The sequence below is a fragment of the Hemicordylus capensis genome, chromosome 3 (assembly GCF_027244095.1).
Source record: "Hemicordylus capensis ecotype Gifberg chromosome 3, rHemCap1.1.pri, whole genome shotgun sequence".
Lineage (NCBI taxonomy): Eukaryota > Metazoa > Chordata > Lepidosauria > Squamata > Cordylidae > Hemicordylus > Hemicordylus capensis.
Window position 1 is genome coordinate 134,044,750 of NC_069659.1, and position 15,690 is coordinate 134,060,439.

At 45.6% G+C, this 15,690-nt stretch overlaps 1 protein-coding gene across 4 annotated transcripts in view; it reads left to right on the forward strand.

Moving 5' to 3' along the window:
- LOC128350417 (acetylserotonin O-methyltransferase-like) overlaps nt 1-15,690 on the forward strand; it is a 48,209-nt gene that overhangs the window by 22,227 nt on the left and 10,292 nt on the right. For 2 of the 4 annotated variants that reach the window (XM_053308707.1, XM_053308708.1), the window contains exons 2-7: nt 5,938-6,099; nt 7,533-7,707; nt 8,696-8,825; nt 9,308-9,376; nt 11,423-11,541; nt 12,298-12,438. In XM_053308707.1, the coding sequence (XP_053164682.1) occupies nt 6,028-6,099; nt 7,533-7,707; nt 8,696-8,825; nt 9,308-9,376; nt 11,423-11,541; nt 12,298-12,438 (706 nt within the window). In that variant the 5' untranslated portion in view covers nt 5,938-6,027. The remainder of the gene's footprint in view (nt 1-5,937; nt 6,100-7,532; nt 7,708-8,695; nt 8,826-9,307; nt 9,377-11,422; nt 11,542-12,297; nt 12,439-15,690) is intronic. The other 2 variants (XM_053308706.1, XM_053308709.1) reach the window with 1 other exon arrangement.

Below are 15,690 nucleotides of genomic sequence, written 5' to 3' on the forward strand. Positions count from 1 at the left end.
GATTTGACTGGATGTTTTAGATGTTTGGTATCCGAGGCCTGTTTTGTTTAGTATTTGTGAAAGTGGGGTCATGGCGATTACAAACAAGAGAGGGGATAGTGAGTCCCCTTGGAAAATACCTCTTCTAATCCTAACATGTCCAAGTGTCTGGCCACTGATTGTTAACTGTGTACTCCACATGCTCATTGCTTTTAAAATAAATAAATATCTGAATGTTTTTCCTGACACCAGTTAACCTTAAGTCCAACCTTAACCAGATGGTGGTCTATCCATGACAATGGGGAAATCACAGGAGTCCCCACCCATGGATCACTACCCTGATCAGAGTGAAATACCAGATCAAGCATGTGACCTGCAATGTGCGTCTGTCCCAAGACCCTTTGGGATAGGCCCATAGTTGTCATGGCCGCTATGAACTCCTGAGCCGCCCCAGACAAATCGGTCCCATAGTGTGCATTGAAGTTCCCCAGCACCACAAGCCTGGGATACTCCAACGCCAAACCCGAGACCAAGTCCGTCAGCTCAGTTAGGGACTCTATTGGGCAGCGGGGTGATCAGTACACCAAGATAAGTCCCAGTCTATCCCTGGTCCGCAAACTTAGGTACACACATTCAATATGAGCTGTCTGCTCAGGGCTATATAGGCTTCTGCCAGTGACTTCAGCCCCCAGAACCTTGCAGGAGAGAGAAGAGGAGAGACAACATCTGCTCCTAGGTAGACCCCAGGGTGTGAGACTGGGTGCCTGCCTGTGTGCTTCTCCTGCTGCCCCCCTGTTTGTTATCTGCCCCTGATGACTGGCTGCTATGTTGAGGTTAGTCCTTGCAGGATTGGGGCCAGGGAGGAGGGTGACTTGGCAGTTTCCTGCATCCCATCTGCCTAGAGCTGCCTGCTCATGGCTATATAGGCTTCTGCCAGTGGCGGCGGGCCCGCCACCGGCGGGGTTGCCACCGAAGGGGCGACACCAAAGGGGGTTGCCCCTTTGAGGGAGCCACTTCGGGGGACAGCGAGAGCGAGGGCCAGGTCTCTTGGCCTAGGTATTTGTATGGGGGGGGGGCATTTAATAGTGGAGCTTCTGTTTTAATTTGTCCTGGATGAAACATTCTTAGAATGTGTCTGGGCTTTACTGGAGATGGGGAGACAGGGGGCGTGTCCACTGACTGTGGGGCAGCCATTCTGGTCGTCGTGGGAAACAGAAGAAGGAAAGTTGGCAGGTCAGCGGGCTGTTACTGGGGAAGGGGACTTGGAAATCTAATAGCTGTTTCCCCTTCCGGCTGTCCTGCCAGCCCTTTGACCTTGGGGAGCAGTGCCGATCATCCTTGGAACCTCACCTTGCTCCTCTGTAATGCCAGGTCAGTCCAGAACAAATCAGAAACCATCCATGATTTGATTCTGGATGAAAGTGCCAACCTGGTATGTATTACAGAGACCTGGCTGGGGGAGGCTGGGGGCCCAGTGTGGTCCCAGCTTCTTCCTCCAGGCTACTCTGTTGAGGAGCGGGTGAGGGACTGTGGGTGGGGAGGTGGAGTGGCTGTGATCTATAAGAATAACCTTTCCCTCACCAGGATCCCTGTTAGAGTGTCGGATGATATCGAATGTGTGTACTTAAGTCTGGGGACCAGGGTTAGACTGGGACTTTTGTTGGTACACCGATCGCCCTGCTGCCCAATGGAGTCCCTAACTGAGCTCACAGACTTGGTTGTGGAACTCGCATTGGAGTCCCCCAGGCTTGTGGTGCTGGGGGACTTCAATGTTCACTTTGGGACCAATTTGTCCAGGGCGGCTCAAGAGTTCATGATGACTATGGGCCTATCTCAAGTGGTCTCAGGGCCGACGCATATTGCTGGTCACATGCTTGATTTGGTCTTTCACTCTGATCAGGGTGGTGTTCCGCGGGTGGGGAATCCTGTGATTTCCCCCTTGTCATGGACGGACCACCATCTGGTTAAGGTTGGTCTCACAATCACTTCCCACCTTCGCAGGGGCAAGGGACCTATTAGGATGATCCGTCCAAGAAGGTTATTGGATCCAATCAGATTCCAAGAAGCCTTGGAGGGATTTATTGTTGGCTCTGCTGGTGATCCTGTTGATGCCCTGGTGGAGAATGGGAACAGCAAGCTCACCAGGGCAGTAGACATGATTGCTCCTAAGCGTCCTCTCCGACCTGCTTCAAAATTGGCCCCTTGGTATACGGAAGAATTACCGGGGCTGAAGCAGCGAGGTAGACGACTGGAGCGCAAATGGAGAAAGACTCGGCTTGAATCCGACAGATTGCAACATAGAGCTCATTTGAAGACCTATGCTCAGGTGATACTTGCGGCAAAGAAGTATCCTCTTCACCCAGGCTTTTAATTAATGTTTTAATTGGTTTTAATGCTGTTTTAAAATATTATTTTAGATTTTTAAATTGTTGTAATGTGTGTGTCCCCCACCCCCCATTTTTGTCTTAACGATTTTTTATTGTTTTTGTTTTTGTTTTGTTGTAAACCTCCCAGAGACATAAGTTTTGGGCAGTATAGAAATGTTTTAATAAAATAATAAAATAAATAAAAATATGGTCAAGATAAGTCCCAGTCTATCCCTGGTCCCCAAACTTAGGTACACATATTCAATATGGTCAGACACTTCCACAGGGATCCTGTTCAGGGAGAGCTTATTCTTATGGACCACAACCACTCCACCTCCCCGCCCACATCCCTGTACCCGCTCCTCAACAGAGTACCCTGGAGAGAGAAGCTGGGACTAGACTGGGCCACCAGCCTCCCCCAACCAAGTCTCTGTAATACACACCAGGTCTGCCCCTTCATCCAGAATCAAATCATGGATAGTTTCCAACTTATTCTGGACAGACCTGGCATCACAGAGGAGCAAGGTGAGAGTCTGTGGGAAGCTGGCACTGCTCCCCAAGGTCAAAGAGCTGGCAGGGCAGCCGGAAGGGGAAACAGCTAATAGATAACTGACTTCCCATCTCCTGTAACGACGCGCTGACCTGCCAACTTTACTTCCTCTATTCCTCACTACCACCACCGGAATAGCCATCCCACAGTCAGTGGACACACCCCCTGTCGCCCCATCCCCAGGCAAACCAAGACACATCTGAAACACCCAGGATCCAAAAACAACAGAAGCCAAAAAATATCACCAGGCCCTTGCCCTCGTTGCCCCCTGAAGTGGCTCCCTCAAAGGGGTGACCCCCTTTGGTGTCGCCCCGCTGGTGGCAGGCCTGCCGCCACAGTGCAGCAGTCCTTTTATAAGCCCAGAAAGATGGCTACTCTGAGCAGCTTACCCTCAGGAACTGCTAACTCACCCCCCTGGCCCCGATCCTACACAGACTCACCTGCAGGGCAGCCACAGCCCTACAAGTTAGAGGGCACCCAGGCTGGCAAGCTGACAACAGCAGACAGCAACTGCTCAGGGGAAACTTTGGAACTGCTAGGAAGGATTCTGGGTACCATGCAGAGGTGTTACTTGGAAATGGTTGCCTCCCATCTCTGCATGGTGTCCTCAGGGCTGTGTGGATTATTCAGATTTGGCTAGTCAGAGTTGAATATTTGCACAGTCCTAATAAAAGGAGAGCTGGTATAATGTAGTGGCTAAGAGACTGAACTGTGAATTAGGTCTTCCCTTGTTGTGACAACCAAACCATCCAAGTAAAACGATTAAACTCTTCTGACATACCAACATTTTAGATTTAGAATACCTATGATATGTTTTGATTTCAGCTAATAACCTCACTTCTGCCATGTAGGTGGCCCTTACATGAAATCCACTCCGTCTCAAGCTTCCGCTCCCCAGCTGCAATATGAGGGTAGTAATAACATATAATACAGCTAGTATAATTATTTGATTAAAAGTGATTGTCCATGTTGTAGTTCTATAGCCTATGTGTATAACTGAATGAAGTATTGATGTTGATAAGAGGCATTGCTCGTACTTCAAGGATTGTTACCAAACCTAATAGAATGATTTACTTCTGGTTAAAAGGAACTCTGTGTGTGTGTGTACGTGAAAGAATGCATGAGTGAGCAAAAGATATACCAGCCCCGAAGACAGAATAAATGTTGGAAAGAAGATACAGATAACCCCAAAACGACCAGAGAAAACCGGAATAAAATGCCAAAGGCAGCAGGAAAGGAGTTGCTCAAACAAGGACCATGGTCAGTCCAGAGTTAAGGACGGACGCTAATATAGAACATCAAACAGCTTCAAAGACAAGCAACCTTTTTTAAAGTCATGCATCAACAGAGGTTTTCTCTGAGAAGCACCAAACATCGTGGGGCCACAGCTTCTCCCAACACCCTTATTAAAGAACTGATCACTTTTAATTGGGACTGGTAAGTATGCATGTGTGAGGGAATGAACTATAGTTTAGCAGCTGATGCTTAGGATGTAATAATAAACTGATGAACTAAATCCAGCTGGTGTCCAGGATCTGTTTTCTTTCTTTTTTACTTGCATTAGCCTGTCCGAAGCAATACTCCTAATTACAGGTGGCCCCCTTAATAATTGGTCACAGTAATACTTGCTATGCAAGTTGGTTGTAAGGATTAAGTGAAGCCAACACACATGAAGCACTTTGCAGTGTCAAAAACTGCTACCCGAATGCTAACTATTGTTGTTAAATACCCTGATCCCAAATATATGTTGGGTTTTTTGTACTTCTAGATCAGCATATCTAACTATACATTTCATTGTGTATCCCTCCCCCCCCCCCAAAAAAAATTGGAACTGCTGAATGGAAAAATCAAGATAGGAACATAGGAAGCTGCTGTATACTGAGTCAGACCATTGGTCTATCTAGCTCAATATTGTCTACACAGACCGGCAGTGGCTTCTCCAAGGTTGCAGGCAGGAATCTCTCTCAGCCCTGTCTTGGAGAAGCCAGAGAGGGAATTTGAAACCTTCTGCTCTTCCCAGAGCGGCTCCATCCCCTGGGGGGAATATCTTACAGTGCTCATTTGTGGTCTCCCATTCAAATGCAAACAGGGCAGACCCTGCTTAGCTAGGGGCAAGTCATGCTTGCTACCACAAGACCAGCTCTCCTGCTAATTTACAAAAAGACAAGCCATTTTTCATCTTGAAAGCATTGTGCAAATGCTGTTGCCTTGATGTGTTTACTTTGGAGGTACACTCCAGGGTGGCTTCATATATTACTTCTGGCTGAGCAGAGTTTAATCACTGGAGATGAATTCCTTTGTAGGAAATATATTTTATACTGGTGAAAGGTGGTCTGAGTGTAGTTTTTTCACTGCAGCACATGGGTTAGGTATCTGCTCTGGACTGGAATTCTGTTCCACAGTAGAGTCTAGGTGCCAATGTTCCAGTTGTGTCAACCAAGTTGCCCAAGTATAACTCTTCTGACATACAAACATTTTAGAATGCCTACTAGGTCTGCTTTGATTTCAGCCAATTGTCTGTTGACACATTAAAAGACCACAGTGATGTATGGCAAACATAGGTTGCTGCTTGACATAAGCTTCGCCATCTTGTTTATAATAGAGACTGCATATGAAACTTCTTATGCTGAAATAAATCACTCCCCTGGCAGTTAGGTTTCCCCACAGTTAGCAAGAATTGCATTTAGCAAGTAAACCGCAATTGATGAGGAAGCAAGATAAGGCTAGGTCCAGATTGGCCAACTGCTTGCACGCATATTCTGTAACTTATTCCCAAGAAACAGGAACTAGGCTAACCACGAGTTATGACATGTAACTGCCTTCTTGTGTAACTGTTTTCTTAAGAATAACTTGGTGTATAAATGTGTTGCTATGGGATCAAGCCTCTGTCCTGCTTTGAGCACGAGCCAAGCAGCACCTTTGCTACTTAAGGGCAAATAAAATCTTGATCAAGTCCTCTCATCTGGGCTGATTATTGGGCTCCATCCGCCCAGGAATGAACCTCCCCTATTGGCGTCTGGGATTTCCACTACATTTCAACAGCACAACAGTCTGAGTCTGCCTAGAGTGTTCCACCAAGAACAAAAGTTGCTGAGGAAGACTGAAGTGTCTCTGACAGAGCAGTGAAGAACAATGAGTTCTACCCAAGAACCTGAAAACATTAGACTCTTATTTCAGCACCAGTATGGATTTGTAATCTCAAAGGTAAGATCCATGGGGAATGCCTGAAGATCTGCAAGGACTTCCACTTATTACTGAGTGTGTATAACAAAAGTGCATCCTGGGTGTGGGTGTATATAATAAAAATGCATCCTGGGCATATGGGTGTTTTTTTGTTTTTTTAAAAAAGGAAAAGGTACTTTAGAAGTCTTACAGAAAGCTGCAGGTCAAGGAAGACATTAGCTTAAAAATAATTTTTAAAAATGAAAACAAATCAGGGTTCTGAATCCTTTTCCCTTCTCTGGTTCACTTGTACAGTAAATGAATGCCTACTGCCAAAAACAACTTGGGCCCTCCATGTGTTGTTGGACTACAGTGGTTGTCATCACCAGGAGCTTTCCCAGACAGCAGGCTTTATTTTTATTTATTTATTATTTATTTATCTATCTATTTATTTATTTATTTTATTTAACACATTTTTATACCGCCCAAAACTCACGTCTCTGGGTGGTTTACAAGATAAAAACAAAAGTAAAACATTAGTTTAAAACAAAAACCAAGAAATTTAAAACACTGTGGGTTTACTGCGAGTTCAAATTTGTCCAAAAAAAACCAATCCAAAAAGTGGATTTTTTACCCCAGACATAAATCGGGCTAGGCTCTAACACACAATGAAAAACCCAAATCATGTGTGAAGTGCTCCCCAATATCCACATGGACTTTGGCGTGAATCCAGCTGATGTGCAAACGCATACCTTCCATTCTGGTGGAGAAGCGAACTAAAAGCCCAGTCTGGGAATGCTCCAGCCACATTAGCCAATAATCAGGGGTGACTGGAGTTGTAGTCCAACAGCTGAAGGCAGGGGCATAGCTAGAGGAGCGGGGGCCTGTGTTCACCCCTCTCCCCAGCGGCCCCTCAGAGTGAGGAAGATAATAAAGAAGATAGGGAGGGGTGAGCTTGGGGGCCCAGGTTATTTGAACCCATCCGCTCAGTTATAGCTATACCCCTGGCTGAATTTGTGCAGCCCTGGTCTAAAAAGACACCACAGTGTGGATGTGGAGGGTGCTGTAGATCTTGCCACCAGTTAGACTCAGTTCCCATGGGGCATCATGCCACCTAGCGGGTCACTGGAGCAAGTGATACAGAGCTTGCATTGACTGGATATACTTAATCAGGGCACCCAAAGGAAAAGATGTTCTTGTCCAGAGGAGCCTTGTGTTTCCACTGGTATAGTTCAGTACTTGGTCAGGTCTGAGAGTCACAGCCAGACATGAACTCACTCAGCAGCTCCATATGCTGATGCCCTTGAATGTTTGTAACAAGAACCTGACATTAATGGCCAAGTTATGAATTGGACCCAAGTGTAATGAACGTTGTGTTTCAAAACATCTTTTATTCCTTTATAATCTTAATATGTAGATTCTCTGAACCTTCTTCCTTTTGTGCTTCTCTGCCTGTTTTCTTTCTTTGTCCCCAGGTTATGTTTACTGCCTGTGAGTTGGGAATATTTGATCTGTTGACGGAGTCAGGAGAACTCTTGGCCTCAAAGGTGATTGCTGAACGTCTGGGCAGCAGCTCAGATGGAATGGAGAGGATGCTGGACACCTGCGTTAGTTTGAGACTCCTGAGAATGGAGAGGAAGAACAATGAAGGTAGGTAGCCTTATGCAAAGGAGAAAGTAACTTGAGAATGATAAAACTTCTTAGTGTTTAGGTGACTGAAGATGAAAGTCTTAGTAAAGTAATCTGTGATGGTCCCGAGGTCTCTTGCCTCCTTGCTTGGCACTCTACACCAAATGTATTACAGTGTATAATGGTGTAACTGCTCAGTGTCTATTAAACAAGAAACTAACTAACTCAGCCCACAGTTTAGGGAGGAACAGCATGTATGCAGAGCAGAGGTGGCTGACATGAGACTTTCTAGCTGTTGTTGGACTGCAACTTTATTGCAGCTGGGGATGATGGGAGTTGGAGTCCCACAACAGCTGGAGAGCCTCAAGTTGACTACCCCTAATGAAAAGCATGTCTGTAAATCATAATATGACCTTTACAGCTATCTGTATAGTGTTTAAATATTGAACTACACAGGACTCTTCCAAAGACTAAAAAACGCAATATTTTCAGATAAGAACCTTTCTGAGCTCAAACATTACAAAATGTAATGGAAATACATGTATTCATGGCTAATGAACACAATCCTTCACTCCTTTCAAAAAGGAGTTTCTCAACCTGGGCCCCCAGCTCCTGAGGGTCCCCCAGCTCCACCTCTCCCTATTCTCTTCATTATCTCCCTCGCTCTGAGGGGCCCCCAGGGATAGGGGCAAGTACGGGCCCCCTCTCCCCTAGCTATGGCTCTAGCAGGGTAGAAATCCTGGAAATAAGCAAATGCATGGACTGTGTTTTGCTTTTGGCATGGAGTAGAGCACTGAGTTCTTCTTGCTGTAGTTAGCTTTGTGAATGCTTCTGCTCTCTGTTATTCAGAGAGCATTTGTTCTTCAGGCATTTGTTTCTGGTATTGACAGTTGGTGGGAATGGGCGAAGGTATGAAGCCACTGTACAGCCGGGTGAAGGTGTGAAGCCCTTTTGTACAAAGGTGTGAAGCCACTAGATTACTGGTCTTCTCTCGCTTTTTGTTTTTAAGCTCTTTATGGAAACACAGATCTTTCAAGTCTCTATCTTGCGAAATCTAGTCCAAAGTCTCAGTATCCTATGATGAAGTGGTTATCTGAAGTAATCTTTCCAAGTATGGGCTACTTGGGAGATGCTGTGAGGTAAGGAATGGTAGGGGGCACTCCAAGACATGAAAAAGTAATTTCGACACAAAAAATGTCAGCAGTCTACAGTTAAATGTTGTGCTGCATTTGGAAGGCTGTTGTCTCCAGGAGAATTAAAAGGTCAGCTGGCATGACATGGGCAAGGCCCGAATGGGAGCTGCTGAGATGTTAAATGACAAGCGTGCAAGTCTGCTGTGAATGGGGAATAGATGAGCTAGTTTTTAGAACTGTTCAAGGGCACCTAGAAACTCAAAGCTAGTTATCAAAACCCACAGAACCCTTCTGACCTCACAACTGGCTCTTCTGGGGTGGCTAATTTTAGATCCTGTGGTGGGTGGGGCGGGGCACGGGTATGATCAGAGTTTAATTTGAAAACAATGTATGAATAGTACATGGTGTGTTGAGAAAGTTTAAAATATGATTTTATAATTACGCGGACTAATTTTCATTGGATTAAAAAACCAAATATTTTATTTCAGGGAAGGGAAAAACCAGGCTGACAAAATATATGATCATTCATCAAACAATTTTTTTGAGGCTCTTTACAGGTAAACTGTTCACACATGCAAGTAAATAGACTATGGGCTGATAGTTGATGAAGGGAGTTGGAAAGCATGTGGGCAATGCTGGAAAATCTCTGAATTTGTTCATGAAATCCAGGATTCAGTCAGTAGCAGCTGGTAGAAATGAGCGGGGGTGGCAGGGAGGGTGGAAATGAGCCTCAGGTACTGCCTGTGATGCTCCCATTCTGCCTTGCCCCAGCTACCTCTCTCCTCCTCCTCTCTTCTGTCCTGCTCTGAGCCCAGCAGGCTGATAAACTGCCCAGTTGGGAACTAAACTCCTCAACAGCCCTGTTGGGGAGCTCAATCCTTCACCAGACAAATTACCAACCCACTGGGCTCAGGGCATTGCAGACAAGAGAGGGAGCCAGGGCGGAACGAGAGCATCACACTGCAATGATCGCAGGCTGCAACTGAGGCTTCGTTTTCCACACTCCCTGCTCCTTTGCACCAGCCACCACTGGATTCAGATGATATTCAACGTGCTTGTGTAAAATGCACACTTTCAGAGATACCATAACATCATAGTTATGGGCCAAATTCACATCAATGCTGGGCCATGGAGCAATGCAAGGCTGCTGCTCAGATACTCCCTTTGGACCTCTTCCTCTTAGCCATACTCAGGGTACAGTAACCAGTCAGCTTTTCTGCCATGGTCCTTCCTTCCCTCAAGTATTTAGTGGCTTGGAAGAGCATTTACAATAGCCTATAATTAGGATTTCCATGTAGTGGGAAAATCCTTGCTGCTTGCTGGTTGCAACTGGACAGAACAGTCGCAGTGGCCCCAGTGATGGATTAGGGCTTTGTGGCCATCAGCTTTAAGCTGCGGACTGCTGAAACTGCGTCTTCCAGCCACAGCAGCAATACAAGAAGCAGGGCAGCATGGTCTCTGAACCTGGGATTATATTAGATGTATATACCACTTCAATTTACAAAAATAAAAATACCATAAACAATATAATTGCAGCAGCCTAGGCCGATCAGCCACCAAAGGCTTGTTTAAAAAGAAATCTTTTTAGAGATGAATGAAGAACAGCCCAATGAGGGGGCTAGATGGGCCTTCAGGGGGCAGGTAATTCACAATATAGGCACTACCATGGAGAAGGTGCTGACCTGGGCCACCACCAGCCATGCTTTACATTGTGGTGGAACCTAGAGCAGAAACTCCTCTGAAGATCTTGGTGCACAACAAGCTCGTATGGGAGAAGGTGATCCTTAAGGTACCCTGCTCCTAAACTTTTAGGTCTTTAAAGATAATGACCAGAACTCAGAATTGTGTCTGGAAACAGATAAGAAGCCCGTGTAGATGACTCAATAAAGAAGTTGCATGTTCCCTATAACTGACTCCCGATAGCAGCCTAGATACTGTATTCTGGACTCATTTAAGTTCCTGAACACTTTCCGGGGCAGTCCCACATAGAGTGTGTTACAGTAGTCAGGCTTCAATATGTCCAAGTGGTGCAAGTGTCCAGATCTGTTTTAACCAGAAAAGGGCATAGTTGGCCACGGCTCTGCATATGCCCTCCTGGCCACAGCTTTCATCTGGACATCCAGAAGCAAGGCCAAGCCCACAAACATTGCTAAACTGCACACCTGGTCCTTCAGGGGAAATAATTCCCCATCCAGAGCAGGCATGGCCCTAATTATCAGAGTCACTCTTCTACTTATCAACAATATTTCTGCCTTAACCAGATTTAATTTCCATGTGTTGGCCTACATCTAGTCCATCATTGCCTTCAGACATGGTTCAGGACTTGCACCACTTCCTTGGGATCCATTGGGAAAGAGAGAGCGTGCACTGGTATCATCAGCATACCTCGTGACAACCCAGCCCAAATCTTCTGCCCCCTTTCCCCAGCAGTTTTATTTAGATGTTAAATAGTAAGAGGAAGAGGCATGCTTACAGGCCAGATGGGCCATCTGTGCAGGATTTTATAGTGCAGCACAGCTGTGAGTCAGGCCCTTAATCACAAGTCATATTCTGTTGGTAGGTGTGCTTTCTGCTTATCTGCCAATGTAATTTTGAATTGCTAGGTCAGAAGAAAAAAAGAAACTCTTCTTGAGCACTATGAATACTGCTTGGAGTCTGTTTGGTAAAGAGGTGCTGTCTGCATTTGATCTTTCTCCTTTCCCACTCATTTATGATCTGGGAGGTAAGTACCACAGGGATCCTCATCTGTCTTCCATATGGGTAGTATGAAAGTATATGGAAGTTATATTGAAAAGGAATGAATTCCTTTTTTTCTTTTTTTTAGATTAGAATGCTTTGAGCTATAAGATTAATCTTGTAAAAGTGGTTAGTGTGGACATTTTGAGAAGCAGCATCCTGAAAAGCAGCGAGGAGGCCAGTGAAAGATGGAGAAAATTAGAGAGAACAAATATATGACACAAGATGATGAGCCAGAGAAATACAAAGCAGTTAACACTTTAGTGCTGTTTCTGTTGAGTTCTGACATATGAAAATGACTTGGGGCTTTGGGGTGGGGAAATACATATTTGATAAAATGGAGGCCACTGAAATAAACTTGCTATACAGGAAGTACAATAAATTAAAAAAACAAGGAATTAAGGAGGGCAGAAACAAAATATTTTATCTGACCTCACCACACCTATCTAATGCCACTTGGATTTGCCAAAGTGTGTGTTCTCTGTGCTGCTGTTCAAATTGAACATCCTACTCCACTATGTTCTGGTATGCAGTTTCATTCGTACAACCTCTTTTCACCTCAGGTTCTTTACTATCAAATACTTGGGGCTACTCAAGTGCTGAAATAGCTTATCTTGCCTTGCCTATGAATTATCAGATGCCTCCTAATTGTTGTGACATAAGACTGCTTGCAAGAATCCTTGAGATGCATAGTATTTTCATTTCTCTAATTTATTTCTTTGGATTTTGTTCTTCATTTAAGGAGGTGGTGGTGCCTTGGCTAAGGAATGTGCTTCATTGTACCCAAATTCTACTGTTGCAGTTTTAGACCTACCTAACGTAGTGGAAGCAGCAAGAAAGCTCTTTGTATCCTCTGAGGAACCTCGTATTACTTTCCATGAAGGTAAATGTGGTTTGTTCGGAGATCCTGTTCATAATATATATTGTCAAAAGCAAAATGATGACCTCAAGGAGTACTGGTCAGATTTCCCCATCAAATATTCTCTACCCTTCTACTCATCTTTGCAAAAAGAGAATTGCTTTACAGCAAAATGTCCAAAGCTTGTGATGTTTGTGTCTTAAACTGTGTATTCCGGTTCCCTTTGCATTGTAAAATAGGACATCTGACCCAATGTTTGTCTGTTACATCACTTTCTTGCTAGGGGTGTGCATGGAACTGCCAACTGCGGTCCAGCAGTGGGGCGGGAGGGTTTACTTACCCCTCCCGCCGCTTTCCCTCTCTGGAGCCATAAACATAGAGTAATTGGGGCGGCAGGATACCTCCCTGCCGCCCCTTCCCCGACGTTACTTTGAAAACCACCCAGGAGTGCATTGCGCATGCGCACGTCACAGCGATGAGCGCGCACTTCACGTCACTGTGACGTGCGCGCGCGCAATGCACTCCTGGGAGGTTTTCAAAGTAACGTCGGGGAAGGGGCGGCAGGGAGATATCCTGCCACCCCAATTACTCATATGTTTACGGCACCAGAGAGGGAAAGCGGCGGGAGGGGTAAGTAAACCCTCCCGCCGCTCTTAAAGCGACCCCCCACCCCGAACCGAACTACCCAGCTCCGGACCAGTCCGGACCAATCCGGAGGCTTTTTTAATAGCCTCCGGACCGGTCCGGGCCCATCCCTATTTTTTGCAACATGTTTGATGTTAAACTCAGTACTCTGCCGCAGTATGTCTGTGGCACAGTTAACCCTGACCGGAGTTAAAATTCCTAACTCCTATTAGTGCTGCAGACATACAGCAAACTGCAATTAGCCTAACTGGAGTTGAGGGAGAGGAGAGCTCCTACCTGCCACTTGGCCTCCCAGCCTGATCCTAGCCAGCTCTGCAGGCAGATGGTGAGCAAAGCGTCACCACGTCAACCGCAATTGGCTATGATCTCCAGTGGGGTGTGCCAAGTGCAATCATGCATTTTTGGAGCACCCCACCTGGCCTCAGCAGGGGAAATGCATTGAAAGCCCTTTAAATGTCCTGCGATGCCAGTGCCACTTCTGCCATGGCACCGCTGCCCCCCCCCCCAAGTGGCCCCAGACGCTGACAGCACCATGCAAATTCCAATTCCTGGGGGTGGGGGCTCTGGCAGGGAGGTACTTCCAGTGCCAGAGGGGAAAACCCAAATGCACTAGAATGGGATATGCAGATAGGGGAGGCCAAAGGATGCTGTGGGTCTGCCCCACCATGACCAGGGGGGATATTGCAAGGGGAGAACCCGGCAGAGCACTCCAGCCAGACCCATCCCAAAGCCACTGCAAATAGCTCGCTGCCCAGTAGGCTATCACTCTCATGAGAAGGCCAGTCTATTGGGGATATGGCTTGTACATCCAGGCATTATCCCAACCTGCAGACTGCAAACAGCCACGTCTTTGAGCGGGTCTGCATCCCCTCCTCTATGATTGGGGTTTGTAAATGGGCGCTTAACTGCAGTTATGGCTGAGTCTGCATTTGGGCGTACATCTTCAACAGCAAAACCACAGCTGTAGGTGGCGAAGCTTAGAGAAAACCTCAGGTTCCAACTGGAGTTTGGCGAGGCAAACTGGAGTTAATTTTAAACCCTTAACACTAGTTTTGCGCATTCGGGTGCACTACAGTTACAACCTCTGGCAGCTTTAACTGCAGTTAATACGTATTCGTATTACAAGTGTACATGTGAACCAGGCCAACTGTAAGCAGCCACCACCAGAATGGTCTTTTGAGTGAAGCTACTATTTTGATAAAAACATTTATTTAGAAAACATAAGTTTTATTCACATTGGTTATTGACAATCTCAACATTGTTTTGCTTAACGCTTATTAAAAACCTGTATTGTAATTAACTTATTTCAATGGCCCTCCTTTAAAAATTAACCATAGCTCTCTCTTTCACTCTAGGGTTGCCATATTCTGGTTTTTCAAATCTGGGTGCCTAATTTGCATATAATGTAAATTGTCTGGAAAATAATTTCTGAGCAGAATAGTGACTGCACATTTTGCTCCATAACTCCGCTTCAACAAGGGCTGGAGCTTAGTTGTTTTTTTAAAGAAAGAAATCTGGGAGAATCTGAGTGGGCTAAGCAAGCTGGGTGAGATGCTTAACATCCTGGTGAAAGTGGAATTTTGGGGGACATGGCAACTCTATTTCATTCCCATTCTTTCTTAGAAAACCTCTCTCACTCATTCCCTGCGCATAATGTTCTTGGCTCTATAGTACTGCTTTCCCCTCTATTTCTCCTTTACTTGGATAAACCTGTGCTTCCTCTGGGGCTAACCTGAACTCTGATGGTGGCAGACCCATGGGTAGAATTGGGTTGGTGTTGGGTCTCTAGAAGAAACAGTGAAGTGGAGTGTGGAGAATGAACAGGAAGCTGGGGACAGTAGAACCCTTCCTGTGTGCATTCCACGCCCCTCCCCCCAATGCTTTTTGTAGCCTCTCTTTTCTTGGTGGTGCTAGAAGCAACCCCCACAACCAAAAAGGTTTTGTATCAGAAAGTATGGGCTACCGGAGGGCAGGGGAGGATATTGCCATTTCTCCCACCCTCTTGCATGTTCATGCTGTGCTGTAAGTGGCTTTCGGCCCCCTGCTTAGGAGTCTGCTGGAACTGAGATTAGTTTTGCTGCTATCACATCAAAGGGTATTTCCAGATGGAGGGGCTTTTTTGAGGGAGGTGCTGTGGGCTCCCACACAAACTGCTTGTGGAAGTTATTCTTGGACATTTGCAATTAGCAGTTCTTGGCTAGTTCATTCCACCATTTTCTGCACCAATGTAGACACTGAAGGTTTTGTGGTCCCTCCTTGTCACCCCTAGTGCCCCTCCCACTTTCACCATCCTCTAAGGTGCTTAATGTGCACATGCTCAGAAAGCAAATAATTTTCCTTTTTGGATTTAAATGTTGCTGTTGTAGTGCAATAGCACACTTCCGATTTATTTTCCCCAATTCTTCTCTCAAAACTCCTGTGCAGCTTGGATTGAAAGAAATCTCTTTGTTGTCTGAACATGGTTGCTGATGTTTTAATACATTAATTCCTGAAAATCCCACTGAATTCCCCCCTCCTTTCCTCTTGCCCAAATGTCCCCCTCTAATGACTTGGCTATAATTTTATACACATTTTCTGGGAGGAAGTCTCATTGAAATTAATTGGATTTACTTGTGAGTAAAAATACATCAG